The sequence below is a fragment of the Capsicum annuum genome, chromosome 7, assembly GCF_002878395.1.
Source record: "Capsicum annuum cultivar UCD-10X-F1 chromosome 7, UCD10Xv1.1, whole genome shotgun sequence".
NCBI classification, from domain to species: Eukaryota; Viridiplantae; Streptophyta; class Magnoliopsida; order Solanales; family Solanaceae; genus Capsicum; species Capsicum annuum.
In genome coordinates, this window is record NC_061117.1 from 35,529,518 (window position 1) to 35,544,977 (window position 15,460).

A 15,460-nucleotide genomic window follows, 5' to 3' on the forward strand; every position below is an offset into this window, starting at 1 on the left:
CACCAAGTAATCAATTAATCTGTAATTATATGAATCACCCATATGAATCACCAGTTAAAAAAATCAGTTATATGAATCACCATTTATGAATTAGTTGCGAAAATAATACCTGATCAGACGGAAATTTGTTCAATTTCATCCTGATATTCCATTTGCATGTCGGAAAATTAATTTTTAGCAGCTAAAGCTTCTCTAAAAATCTTTAATTATTCAGGATCGTTTCGCTGCTTTGATCTATTTTCACTAAAACCTAATTTGGTGTAATCAAAATTGCCAGTAAAACCCACTACTTGATTACTATAATGAACAACTTTTTGAGTTTCAATTTGTGAAATCCCCAAGCTGAATGAGGGTGAATCTTCATTATCCATTGAAGATAAAATAAATCAACACAAAAGGATTTTAAAGCACAAATCAAAAGCTAACCTCTTTGAAGAAGTTGCCAATTTTTGAAATTAAAGGATGAACGATTACGGTTGAACTGAAGTTGACTCAGAATCTACTAAAATGGGAGAGATTTTAAGGGAGTAATTTGTGGGAAAAAAAAGGATGATGCGTAAAATGATGAGAGAGATGAGAGTGAAAAGTGGATAGAAAATAGGGTGTTCAAGTTATAACATATGTATCACCAGTAAATATGCAAATAGGAATTTTATGTAATTTTTAAAATATTAAGATATATTAGGTAATATGATGTCTTAAATATGGGATTTATGTAATTTTTCCTAATAATTAACCCAAACCAACCATAAACACACCTACCGACCCAGTTGTGATTTGGACTCATTCATCATATTAGGCCCAAGTCCAAGATCCAAGATCCAAGTTGCAATATAAGGAAAATGATAAATTGCTTATAAAGACAAATAAACCCCTGAGGTATTGAATAGAGAGAGTTAAGAGGTTTAAGCTAAACGTTTGAGTCGTTTTGTTTTGCGTACCCCAAATCTCGACGGCGATTTCTGCGTCTCTGTCGAGAACCAAAATAGGTCAGTGAAGAGAACCCATTTAAGTTTTTCTTTAATGCAATATGTAGCTAATTTGTAATCTTGAAAATTGAAAAAATTGCATATAATTTTATACAAAATATGTTTGTTGTAGTTGATTATTTTAGTTTTGGGTTGATTGTTGATTGCATTGACTATTTTTGATGCTTTTAGGTAGTCATATACTCTCTCTGTTTTAATTTATTTGTTTGGTTTTGACTTGACACGAAACTTTTGAATGTTAGTTCTATTAACCTAAATATATGTGAAATGTATTAAAATACTCTCTAATCTTATGTTTTTAACCTAATTATATGTGAAATTTACCAAAATACCCTTTATCTTATGTTCCTATATCTTATTTACTAGAACCGGTTGCTACCAGTCAAGCCATTAGTCGAGGAAAAAAAACTAGTTAGTATAACTAGCAGTTGCTGCTGCAGAATAAACCAATTTCAAAATGGGATAAATTGATGTCATGTGGAATGTTGCTAGTAAATAGTTGCCAAAAAGGAAAGAGTCATTCCTTTTGAAATGGACGGAAAAGGAAAGTAAGGCAAATGAATTGAAATGAAGGGAGTAATAATTAAAATTACCTTTATGGAGAAAAAAGTTTGTCAAATAATTGAAATGCCACTTGCACCCAAGGAGGTGGCGTAGTAGTCAATGAAAAAGTGGGCTAAGAACTTGCGTTCTTAGGTTCAAATTTCAGCAAAGACAAAAATGCTAGGTGATTCTTCCCATCTACGTTAGCCTTGATGGACAGAGTTACTTGATATTTGTTATTGATGGGAGGTGACAAGTATCCCGTGGATTTAGTCAAGGTGCGTGGAAACTAGCCTGGACAACATGGGTATTAAAAAAAGAAAAAGAAAAAGAAAAAACTATGTAAAATGTTTCAAAATGCCCATTAATTTTGTAGTCTTAAACAAGCTACGGGGAAAGAGAATGATCATTCTTTATGAGATGGACTTTAGTTTTAGTTTTGGGTTCCTTTGGTTGATTATTGATTGCATTTACTTCTTAGCGATCACGGTTTTGATGATTTTAGGTAGTCAAAGAATTGAAAAGATCACTTGGTAATATACCCCCTTTGTTTCAATTTGATTGTCCGAGTTTTTCTTGGTACGGAGTTTTTGAAAGTAAACAAGACTTTTGAATTAAAGATGTGTGGAATGTACCAAAATTACCTTTAATCTTGTGGTTTTCAACAAGCCTTGTGGGAAGTCAGTATTAAAGAGTTGCCAAAAAAAGAACGAAAGGTGCTTTTTTTGGAAACGGACTAAAGAGGACATTAAGGCAAACAAATTGAAACTGAGAGAGTAAACAAAATGGGGTTTGTAGAAGACAAACCTTGTTTGAAGTTTCACTAATAATTCCAATGTACTTAATTTCAAAAGGAAGAAAAATGTATGGAGTTTGGGTTAATATACTTATTTTGGACGATCTTTTTTGTTTGTTTGATTTTGACTTGGCATAGAGTTTAAGAAAATAAAGAAAACTTTTGAATCTTGTGGATATGTACAATGTATGAAAATGTTTTTTAATTTTGTGGTCTTAAACAAGCCATGTGTAAAGTTAGGATTAAAGAACTGCCAAAAAAAGAAATCATTCTTCTTGAAACTGTTAAAAAGTAAATTAAGACTTAAATTGGAATGGAGAGAGTAAACAAAATGGGGTACAGAAGGCAATCTTGTTTGAAGTTCCACTAATATTTTCAATGTACTTGTTTTGGAAAGGAAGAAAAATATATGGAGTTTAGGGTTAATATGTCCATTAATTAGATGGCTGTTTGTGTATAGTATGCTTAGATAGTCAAAGAAATGTATTATGCTTATATAAGTTGTGGGGATATTTGTGTGTGTGTGGGTGGGTTTTACTTTTGGTGTTCTTTGGATTGCAGTAACGTCTAATAGGTATACTGTTTTAATGCATTTAGGTAGTCAAATAATTGAAAAGCCACTTACTAATATATACAAAATGGGGTTTACATTAGACTTGTTTGAAGTTTCACTAATAATTTTAATGTGGTTGTTCTGGAAAGAAAGAAAAATATATGGAGTTTGGGGTTAATACGTTCATTAACCAGATGGCTGTTTGTGTTATAGTATGCCTTGATAGTCAAAGAAATGTATTAGGCTCATGTTAATAATGGGGAAATTGAGAAATTGATACCAAGATAGACACTGCTGACAGTAGACTGTAGAGAAGTTTATTTATGAATTTGAAAGTCATGAGGTACTTGTCACAAGAAATTTCATGTCTTTTTACCAATTTTAGAAAAAAAGAAAAAGAAATTGCAAGTTTATGATGTTGTAACTCAATTTTTCACTTCAGCCCCAAAGTTGGTTGAAAATACTTAGTTTTAAATATGTTATTTGTTGTTGAAATTGGAACAGAATAATTTCATTTAGTGTTCTTTTGGGTACTTGTTTTTCTGTTTTCATCGAGAACGAGCTTGTATATGGTTAATTTTTGTAGATATTCTTTTAGGATTGTTCTGCTTGAGAACAAGCAAGGGCATACAACTAGCTGAAGAAAGGCCATAATATTGAGTTCATAAAGCAGAGAAACAACTTGTTAATAGTCCTAATTTGTCTACTGTAAATGCAAAACTTCACGCTGCTTGATTCTTGTTATGGTTTGTACATAATGGGAGAAAAGTTGTATTTCCTTCACATTCCTTATTACATCCTTCACTTAACTAACTGCGTTTCTTTAGGTCTTGTGGGTATAACTAATTGTATGCTAATTGTTTATTAATATTGATCAGAGTCATTTCATTTGAAGAAGAGATGGAGAAGAGCCCGGCACCATTTTCAGAAATTGGCAGACGGGCAAGAGGTAATGATTCACCATCATTTAATGAATACTGATGCTTTTGACACTTGTTAGGAAGGGAAAAAGAAGTATAAGAAAACAATTGTGATGCTGTACTAATGCAGTTAAAACTTGATCTGCATAACCTATTGGAAGAACCAAGCAGTTTCTCCTTCCTAGATTGTTTAGGTAATTGAACCTGCTAAAACTCAGCCAGGACAAACTAAGTACCTACCATGCAGGAGGTGTCTCTAGATTTTAGCCCCAAGATACTATCTGCTTAGGGTATCAGATTCAAATCTCCACGGAGATAAAAATACTCGGTGATTTCTTCCCATTTGTCCAAGTCTTGGTAGGTAGAGTTATTGGCACCTGTGTTTGTAGGATAGACACCACAGTTATTAAAAAAAAAAAAAAAGAAACTGTCTATTGGAACTTCACATTTAGAGGTTGTTTGTTGGGAAACTAGTTATCCTGGGATTAGTTATCCCACCCTCAAGGTGCGATAAAAATAACACTACAATCGTGGGATGAGTTATCCCATGCATTTTAAATATGTGATTGTAGCGTATAAGTCATAACACATGTATTAACACTATTTATCAAGAGTGTAGTAAGTTTTTTCTTCTGTAGGTTTTCTATTTTTTGGTATACTATTTATCAAGTTTTTTTTCGTCTCCCACTTTGTAGGAATACACTGGGTATGTTGTTGTTGTTGTTGTTGTTGGCATACTATTTTGTGTATGGATGAGTTTGGCCCAAGCATTAATAATATTTATTTACTTAAAAAAATCAAGAGTATAGTTAGGTCATTATGTAATGCAGATATCTCATAAGCTTTTAACAGTTGTTCACAATGAATTGGAAAGAAAAACTTCATGTAATATGTGCCTTCGAGAAGATTTTGTGCTCAACTACTCATTTAGAAAATGGGAAAGGGAAGACTTTATGCCCAACCTGGAGTACAGATTGCACTTTCACCAGCGCCAGGAAATATGCCAAATATACTCCTGATTATAGGCAACGAAAGTCATACAACAACAACAACAAACCCAGTATATTCCCACATAGTGGGGTCTGGGGAGAGTAAAATGTACGCAGTCCATACCACTACCCCCGAGGGAGTAGAGAAGTTTCCGATAGACCCCCGGCTCAAGACGAAGGACCGTAGACCAAAAGGCGAGCAAAATGATAAAATAACAGAGAAGCATCATCCACAAAAAAGAAGTGCAATTACCCCAACCAAAGACCCCCCTCTCCCAAATCTAAAACTACCAACCAAGCTACCCTAACCCTCCTACTTACAGACTACGACTCGACCACACACCTCAGCCCTCTACCTTAGTACTCATCCTCCAAACCTTTCTATCGAGGGTCATTTCCTCAGTAAACTGTAACTGCTCCATGTCACGTCTAATCACTCCTCTCCATTACATCTTCGGTCTACCCCTACCCCGCTTGAAACCCTCCAAGGCCAACCTCTCACACCTATGAACTGGGGCATCCGTGCCCCTTCTCATCACGTGGCCAAACCATCTCAACCTCACTTCCCGCAACTTATCTTCCACCGAAGCCACTCTCACCTTCTCCCGAATAATCTCATTCCTGACCCTAAACTTTAAATTTTAAATTTTAAGTCATAAATGTATAGCATTTTAAATTTTAAGTATGACAGTGTATAGCCTTTCAAGCTGGCTTGCTCAAACTCGCCTCCTAAACTTGTTGAAATTGGTTATACCAAGCCTTGGATAAGAGTAAGTCAGGCTGAATGAGCTAGCTTCAGGTCACTGTGAAGCTGTGCAGAGATTGCAGCAGGCAAGCTGAGCTCAAACTTTAACCGGCTTGCTTGGATAGCCTGCAATGGACTATTTGTTTCATACTGATTTCCCCCACTTAGATTGCTCTGACAAGGGGGAGTCTGTAGTTTTGAACTCTTGACTGTTCGGTTATCATCAAAATTCCTTGAATGGATTTCTATTTAGTGAGCATCATATTAAGACTCGTCTAAATATCTAATCATGTAACAATTTGGACAACCTCTATCCATCTCTTAGATTATCTTCTCTGGAAAGGGAGCTTGCATTTCTTGCTATATGAGAAACTATTCTAATGGGCTGTGAATTGTGCACATTCATGCAGATCTACTGACCAAAGACTACAATTATGATCAGAAGTTCACCTTAACTATTCCGAGCTCCAGTGGGGTGGTACTAGCTTATTCTCTCATTTTCTATTTCTCATTTGGATTATGAGAGCAGTTGAATCTTCTAGCTGGGCTTTAGAAGGCTGCCAAACTTTTTCACGTGCACACATTTTCTATCTTTCTGCTGCCTTTTTTTTTTAATTATCTTGATATTGAATAAATATGCACTTCAAGTTACAAAATCATCCGTTTGTTCTGAAGTATATTATTATGTGTCTTCAAGTCTGGTATTTGTCCTTTGTACTAGATTTTTTTTTTATGGCAGTGGTGTTTGGGCCAATTTGCACACCTTGACTATTTGACTATTCTACTGGGTACTTGTTACCATCACCAACACAAGTATGGGGTAACTCTGTTCATCAAGGCTTAAGCTGATGGGAAGAAATCACCTAGTGCTGCCATTCTAGCAGGACTGGGTTAACAAATAATACTGCATCAAAACATAGATGTATGTGCATGTATACTACATACCCACACACTGACACACTAGTTTTCTGTTAAATTTATATGGGGTATTGAAACTCCTGTACTCTTGCAACCTTGTTAAGGTATACTAACAGTATTCCAAATAGCCTAATTTTCAGGCAACAACAACAACAACAAACCCAGTGTATTCCCACCTAGTGGGGTCTGGGGGGTAAGATGTACGCAGTCCATACCTCTACCTCTAAAGAAGTAGAAAGGCTGTTTCCGATAGACATCCTTTATTCCACATGTGGCTGACACAGTTGTAATTGGTGCATTTGCAATTTGATAATTCAAGTCAACTCATATTAAAACCTGGTCACATCCACTTCTATATATATTTTACTGGTTTCGCAATGAAGTTTTGGTCCTGAAGTACATACAAGGCTTGTTAGAACTTAATTTGGTTTTGAAAATTAATGATCCACTAGCTTCCCTTTTAAGGGTACAAATAAAAATATTAAAGAACCGTGGCTCATGCACTGTGTCTTGAGTACTGGTTTTATAGGATGGTCATTCTTTGTTTTTTTTAGTTGAGAAGTATTTTTATAACATTATTCGGTGTCGTGATATGTCGTAAGGTTTTGTTTACAACTCAGGGAAAATCCTTTGAGAATGAATATAAATAGTAAAAAATATTCATAAGAACATTTGTGTTCTTAGTTCTTAAAAATGTACTCGCATCTTCCTTTGGTTTTGGTAGAAATGGAAATTGTCCTCTATTTATCCATGATAGGCGACTTTGCACCTGTTATATAATTGCAAGGAAAAGAGGTATTAGGACCTCATCTGATCTCACCTTACATTGTCTAAAATAACTGGTTACATTTGCTAATACCTCTTGATTCCGCTTGATCATGGTGTTCCATCAAGTATATCCACTTGAAATTGATCTAGAAATGCTTCATATTCTTGCATAAGCTTGCAATTTGTTTGAAAGTGATGGTGGTGAATTCTTTGGCAATCATACTTGGTATGCTTTCATTTGTCGTGACTATAGAACCTTTCCCAGCAGATGGTGCTGATGTGCTGTAAAATCTGGTGTTTTTGATGTTTATCATTGCTATATAATGTGCAATTTTCTGCGGAAGTTCTTCTGTATCCTATTAATTTTAGAGTTATATCTGAATCTGCTCCTAACTTCCGTCATTTTCTCATATTAGGGAATAACAGCTACTGGCGTGAAGAAAGATCAAATTTTTGTTGGTGATATAAGTACTCAATATAAGCTCGGAAGTACAGTTGTTGATATCAAAGTTGACACCTATTCCAATGTAAGAGCAGATTGCCACTAAGACCAGCAATTGCTTGTCCTCTTGATAATCTAATTTGTGATCATGAGATATACTCTTGCTCTCTTATTTGTAAGTTCAATGAATTGAGTTCTTATGTGATGTTGATATGTTATCGTATATGCAGGTCTCAACAGAAGTTACACTGGTTGACGTTTTCCGATCCACTAAAGTGTCCTTAGGCTTTAACATTCCTGATCACAAGTCTGGCAAGGTAAATAGTTGTGCTTTCTAAAGTACTAGTCAAAAGAATCTCTGCACTGTCTGATACACATCAACACATGTATGAGCCAAAGAATTAAATTAGTGTGCATGCTATCACATATACTACGGTCAAAAGAGACAAATTAAAGGATAAAAGATAGCTAATTTTTAAATTGATTATTGCCAGTTACGTTTGAATAATATAGTAAGTGATATCAAGAGTTCCTTTATGTTTCATTTGGTCGTACTGGTACAAGCTGCTTGTTTTGTTTACTGCGAACTAGCTGAAACCTGGTGAGAGCGTCACTGACTGCTAATTGAACTAAAATTAAGGTGCTACCTATTAAGTATTGTTCTTAAAAAAAAATTCTGTGGTTGCAAGTAAATCTTGTAGTTTGTATGATATATTATCACCAATTACATTTTCACCTTTTCCTTAGAGCATTATCATCTCAGGTCAATGTTCATTACATCATGCGACGCAATCAAGCCTTAGAATTGGACCCACGAACTCAAAACATTTAATGGCTGTTGCACTTCTCATTAATTTATTATTACTTCGATTTCCAATTAGTATTTTTTGGATAATGTGCGAATTCCCAAACTCCTTTATTCACACACAACTCAAAATTAAATATCTTATGAAAGATACACTTGTGAAGGACTGGCCTTTTTGTTAAGTTGTCTTTGAAAATGCGAGCAGAGGCTTTACTTTTTTAGTGAAGACAATTTGTGGGTTATCTAGATTACTGGTTTTATTATTTTCAATATTAATGTTTCAGATTATGCTAATGTGAACAGTATAAAAATCCTAGTTTATACCTATCACAATCTCTTTTTCAGCAATCTAGTGCAGTGGAAAGAAAGTGATAAGACTTTTCTATAGGAAACAGTAAATAAAGGAACAAATACTGATTTTTTATACTAAATACACTGATATTACCACCAGAATTCTGAAACAGCCACTAGGAAACTGCCAACACCTTAACATAGAATTCAGTCATACAATACATAACATTAAGATTACACAGATTTCAGCATTCCTAGACATTCGAGAGGCTAGAACTCTCCCACATTTCTAGACATTCGAGAGGCTAGAACTCTCCAGAATTCCCTTTTCCTTTTTCCTAAATACCTTCCTCTACTGCCCTGCCCCTTTCTCTACAGAAAAAACCACCCTGTAACTGTCTCATGACAGTTATTAAGTTTTTTAATTTTTTATTTTGGCCTCTTGGAATAAGTTTTTATAACTTGAGGCACGTCGTTACCCTCCCCTATAAGAGTCACCTTGTCCTCAAGGTGAAAATCTGGAAAGTGCAAATCGATAATTGCGTATTCTACACCGTCGTAGTACTCTTAGATTCCCTTTCAACTACATCTTCTCCGGTAGACTCAAAGAATTCGTCCATATCACCTTCATCTATATTGGATGCCTCTGAAATAATTAATAGGTTAAGCTGCCTATTTTTACAACGATGATTGGGGCCTAATTTTTCATCACATCTAAAACGTAACCCTTGTTGTCTTTTTCGAGCAAATTTTGGATCGGACAACCTTTTGAATCGTCCCTCTGATTTTTAGTCGACTTTGCGGTAGTATGCACTGGTGAATCAGTGTTTCTACCCGCTGATCCAGTTCTTGAGTCACGTGTTTCAAGTATGTTTGCGACTCGAGGATAATTGGATCTAAACCCAACTGGTTTATTGCATGAACTTCTTGTATTTGGTTCAAATTTAAAACTTTGAACTTCCTGCGAAACAGAATTTCGATCCTCTACCTTTTAAGCCATCTCCATTATCTCCCTCAATGTTTGAGCCCGTAAAAGCATCACTTCTGCTCAAATTTCCTCTTTCGGACCATTCAAAAACGCTCATGATAACATTTCATCAAACGCCTCACTCATAGATGTTGACAGCTTTTCAAATTCTTCACGAAATGCAGTGACTGTGGTAGTCTGATTCAGCCCCATTAAGACAACATATTGGTTGATCTTTTTAGAATCATGAAATCGGTTCAACAACTCTCTTTTAAAGTCTTCCCAGGTTGACATTTGTTGGCGAGATTCCATCCAATAATACCAATTTATGGCTTTTCCTTCCAAACAAACACCTGCTGCCCGTAACTTTCCACTTTAGAAATTTCATTCATTGCGAAATATTGTTCCACTCTGAAAATCCATCCTAAAGGATCCTCTCCTTCGAAAACTAGTAATTGTAGTTTTCGAAACTTCTTCCCATCTTTTTCTCCTCCCAAGTTGACATTGCTTCCCTCTTCTTGGTTTCCGATGGACTTGGTTTGAGAAGGGGATGCTTCCGCCGTCACAGTTCGCCCTTGGGCTTCAATTCTTGTAAGAGACTCTCATTTCTTGAAACCATCCTTCCCGTTTTCTGACATCTTCTCTTACCCCTATTAGATTCGTCTCTACCTGTTCAATGCGTCCCTTTATTTTACTCACCATACCCGGACATTACTGCTCTGATACCAAATTGATAGACTTTTCTATAGGAAACAATAAATAAAGGTACAAATACTGATTTTTTATACTAAAAACACTGATATTACTACCAGAATTCTGAAACAGCCACTAGGAAACTGCTAACACCTTAAGATATACAATACATAACATTAAGATTACACAGATTTCAGCATTCCTAGACATTCGCGAGGCTAGAACTCTCCAGAATTCCCTTTTCCTTTTTCCTGAATACCTTCCTCTAAAGCCCTGCCCCTTTTTCTACAGAAAAAACCACCCTGTAATTGTCTCATGACCGTTATTAAGTTTTTTAATTTTTTATTTTGTCCTCCTGTGGGGTGTCTTTGGTTCGTTAGTATAGGGTATTACCCTATGTTAGTATAGGGTATTACTGTATGGGTGTCTTATTTTTGTTATTCCATCTTGTTTCATGCTTTATTATGAATTTGTTTATTATTCTTTGTCTTGAGCTTGAGCTGGGGGTCTATTGGAAACAGCCTTTCTACCTCTCCGGAGGTGGTGGTATGGATTGCGTACATTTTACCCTCCCCAGACCCCACTGTGTGGGAATACACTGGCTTTGTTGTTGTTGTTGTTGTTGTTGGCCTCCTGGAATAAGTTTTTATAACTTGAGGCACATCAAAAAGCAATTGAATCTATCGTGTCAAACTAAAGGAACAAGCTCTGGCTGTTAACAAATAGCATCTAAATACTGTCTCGCTTCAATAAAACTACCTTACCTCGTAAAAAGACAGTGTGACTCATGTACATGCCTGGAGGCTGGAAGAGTCAAATCTATTGAAACCTTTAGCTATAGTATGTTGTACATATTTTCCAATGTGCTATGGTTTCAAGCTGTATTTTATAAGTCTGACATAAAACAATCTTTATGTTTTTTGGTTTGTGGATTCCATATCAATTTTTGAATCATTCTTTTTGTATTTTCAGCTCGATGTTCAGTACCTTCATCCGCATGCTGCCATCAATTCCAGTGTTGGCTTAAATCCCTCTCCTCTCTTGGAGCTCTCGGCTGCTATTGGCAGCAAGGATTTAGCCCTTGGTGGTGAAATTGGATTTAATACTGCTTCATCTTCTTTTACCAAGTGCAATGCAGGGATTAGTTTTAACAAACCGGATTTTTCTGCTGCAATTATGTTGTAAGTATTCTGGTTTTGTTCTCTGCTTAATATACTCTTGTTGTTTCTGAGTTCTTCAAATGTTTTCCTCTTAGCTAAGTAAAGGTGGGATTGTCAATCCAACTGTGCAACATGCAGCTATATGCTCTTTATTTGTTATGTCAAAATGTTATGCTGAATATTGAAGTGTAGTTGTCAATTTCTGCCTGCCTTGCGCTCTTTGTTTCAGCATTTATTCCCAAGATGTATGTTTCAAAAAAAATGACCCTTTCCTACCTCTTTAGTTTCAACGTTCCACATGATATGTTTAAGACCACAAGATTGATAGGCATATAAACTCCGTACCAAATCAAAAATAGGTCAAACAAATTGAAACGGTGGGAGTACAATTTATCTGGACATTCTTAAGGGAAGGAAAAGAACGGCAAGCTTTTGTTTGTTGTAGTAGTTAAATGGATGTGCAACTATGTATACAATAATTGTGGCCTCAATCCCAAGATAGTTGGGGAAGCAACTAAACTTGCTGCTATTTCTGAAGGGTGTTTTCCTGTTGAAACAAGTACATTAAAAAGATTGTGTTTGAACTTCTTGAGTGGCGCATTTTTGTTATAACGTGTAAAAAACATATGTTGAAGTCTGCATGTCTGGGATATAACTCTATATGGTGCTTTGCAATGAGGGGGTTGTAATTGGAATTTAATTCTATTTCTCATTTGTTTCTTGACCTCATAAAAAGTTGTTCAAGATTAAGTGTGCCTCTGAGCACGTGCCTCTGAGAATGCGTGCGGACTTCTGCCCTTCGCTTTGATGGCTGAAGTTGCATGCAGTGTTGTGGCTTCCTCAACCATATTGATGTAGCACAGTTTAATTTTTATTTTCATAATTGATGATGTACATCAGCTTTATTCATTCTGTCAAAAGCAATGTTTATCTAGCTGTGCCTTTTCGTGAGCAAAAATTGAAGATTTAGCTTGTCCTTTCTGCATAAAAAATGGAAACTTTTATGCACACATCTCGAGTATCTAATCTGCCTTTTGTTGCTATCCATGTAGAACGGACAGGGGACAAGCTGTGAGGGCATCATATGTACACTTGGTGAATCCAGTAAATGGAACTGAAGTCGGTGCAGAGATGATACACAGATTATCTACCTACGAGAACAGCTTCAGCATCGGGAGTGCTCACAAAGTCGACCCACTAACATCCGTGAAAACTAGATTTTCTGACAATGGTAACATTGCAATGCTTTGCCAGCGGGAATGGAGGCCAAAGTCACTTATTACTTTCTCAGCCGAGTATGAAACGAAGGCAAAGAATTCAGTGCCCAAGTTGGGTCTTGCCCTTGCTTTGAAGCCATAAAAGGATTGCTCTCTTTAATTCCAACCAATTTTACTTGGTATCTTGACTTTTGTTAAAAATCTTTGGAAGGCCTAAACTGTGGCCCTTACTTACATCTTACATCATATTTTTTTTGGTCAAGATTCATATAATGATGATAAATTTGAAAGAGTATGTTACAGGAGCATTGTTGCATAAGCCTTTTCAAGGTTTACTGGTTTTCTATCACCTTGAAACTACTGATACAATGTATTTTTTGGAGAATGAAATAGGCATGGTGCCTAGCGCTTTACACAACATTTTGTCTGCTTTTGCTCTTCTAATGATGTAGATTTTTGTTTAATATGTATTGTTTTCTCTTTGATCAGCTGGAGAAAAATTGGTTAATGAGTAATCTAAAATCAAGTGCTTGTTTTATATCTTTATTTATGGTTGTATTTCTGGTTGATAATGATGTATCAACATTAAGATCGTGGATGTATATGATAGAAAAAATTATGCAGCCTATAAACATGGAGTTTGATCAGTGCCTCAGCTAGCTTCACATTAATTTATGGGCTGCATAAATATTAATGTGTTTTGAGCTGATGGTTTATCGGAACAACCTTTCTGTATGTACTTGGGGAGGTCATTAGTTAATGTTTAAAATTTTCTATTATCTTGTTGAAAAAGAACTGTGAATTGATTGTTGGAATTGGATATTCATCAGCCTTGACACGGATGGTACTGCCATCTCTTCCACGACCAAATGTTATGTATACTAGTTTCATGAGGTCGTGCTAAAGTCTGGGTCCAAACTCAAAGTATCAAAATAATAATTTATATCATATATTTTTTTATTTTTTAATTAGCATATCTAATGTTCTGTTAAATAAGTCTTGTTAATAAGTTTTTGTAATTATGAGATTTTTAATCACATAATTGGATAATTTTAAATAAAAAATATTATTTATGAGGAAGAAGATATTATTAGAAAATTAGATTATATCAAAAATTTACAAGTAATTTGATATTTTATATAATGACATAATTTAAAATATTTAATAATTAAGCTTCGATGAAGATCATACATAGAAAAAAATATTGATATTTTTATAAAATTTGCAAGTACTTATTTTTTTAGTTATAGCTAAAAATAAATGTATTTTAATATTTATTGAGTTTTAGTTTCCCTCGTAGTTTTAGTGGCAATAGTTTTTGCTAATTATATTTTTTTTTCTTATAAAATCATCTGGTAAAAAAAGTCAATGTTTTCAAGTTTATATTATAATAATTATAACCTCAATTAAGAGTCTTCATATAAATTTACTTAATAAGAATATATAAGGATATTAAATGATATTAAACTACATTAATAACTTGCTCCATTCGTTCTAATTTACTTATTATGTTTATTTTTTACACACCTCTTACAAGAGTAACCTATTCATCCCATTTTAATTATTGTTTTATACCTTTTCATGTCCGCTACGAGAAACAATAAATACAAGTTATTATTTACTGTACTATACTATCAAAAAGATTATGAGGCTGTAGTTGAAATCATTAAAAACTTTAGTTTTGTAGAAAAAGTTAGCTTGAATATTGTTGATTTAAAATAAAAGGAGTTTTAATTAAATAGTAATCTAACATGTGGCAAGAAGAAACCAATTATAAAAACCCAAGGGAAATGATCTTAACAAAAAGAATAAAGGCGAAAATAAAAATATGTACTAAAAAATACTATTAATTATCATGTTGAGTAATTTTATTTCGCCAAAAAATTGAAATATAAAAAACGGAAAAGGGCCTGAAATGCCCTTCAACTGTGTGAAATGGTGTAAAAATATTTCCCGTCTACCTATTGGGCCTAAAATGCCCTTCATGTCTATCTATTGAACCTAAAATGTCCTTTCCATCTACATATTGGGGCTATTTTGCCCTTTTATTTAAGAAAAAAATTATATAATACCACAACTTATCTTTATTAAACTACATAAAGTTCATATCAGTTTTATTAATATTAATCAAATAAATAGTGCACAATATCAATTTTTCGTTATTCTAGATTGATCTGATAAACAAAAAAAAAAACATATATAGCCATTTTAAAAAAATTATTACAATACATAACCTATTAGTTGGTCATTAGATATAACATATAAAATATTTACTTTTATAACAGATTCTAATATATAGAAAAATAATTATATATTAAATTCCATATTTCTTATTTATTGCTTATTTTTATGGTAGTCTTTGTTCATTCATATTTAATATACTATATCAAAATTTTATATTTTTTATTTTTATTGTCTGCTTTTACTATGCCTCCATTAAAAATATATGGTATATTTATACCATAAAAATTCATGATATATTTATATATTATAAAAATTATATTTATATTATAAAAATACATGATATATTTATACCATACAAATTATATTTATAACATATAAATTATATTTATACCATAAACATACATGGTATATTTTAGATATAAAAATTTTATACCATGTAATATTGAAAATACATATTTATATTTAATAAATAATTTTTTA

The 15,460-nt window shown here is 34.0% G+C and overlaps 1 protein-coding gene across 1 annotated transcript; it reads left to right on the forward strand.

Annotated features, from left to right (window-relative positions):
• Positions 1 to 830: 830 nt before the first annotated feature.
• On the forward strand, positions 831 to 13,214 carry LOC107855213 (mitochondrial outer membrane protein porin 4). Its single transcript, XM_016700205.2, has 7 exons — positions 831 to 989; positions 3,760 to 3,830; positions 5,946 to 6,013; positions 7,638 to 7,748; positions 7,894 to 7,980; positions 11,392 to 11,600; positions 12,632 to 13,214. The coding sequence occupies exons 2-7, from the start codon at positions 3,782 to 3,784 to the stop codon at positions 12,936 to 12,938; spliced, it is 831 nt and encodes a 276-aa protein (XP_016555691.2). The 5' UTR covers positions 831 to 989; positions 3,760 to 3,781; the 3' UTR covers positions 12,939 to 13,214.
• Positions 13,215 to 15,460: the final 2,246 nt, after the last annotated feature.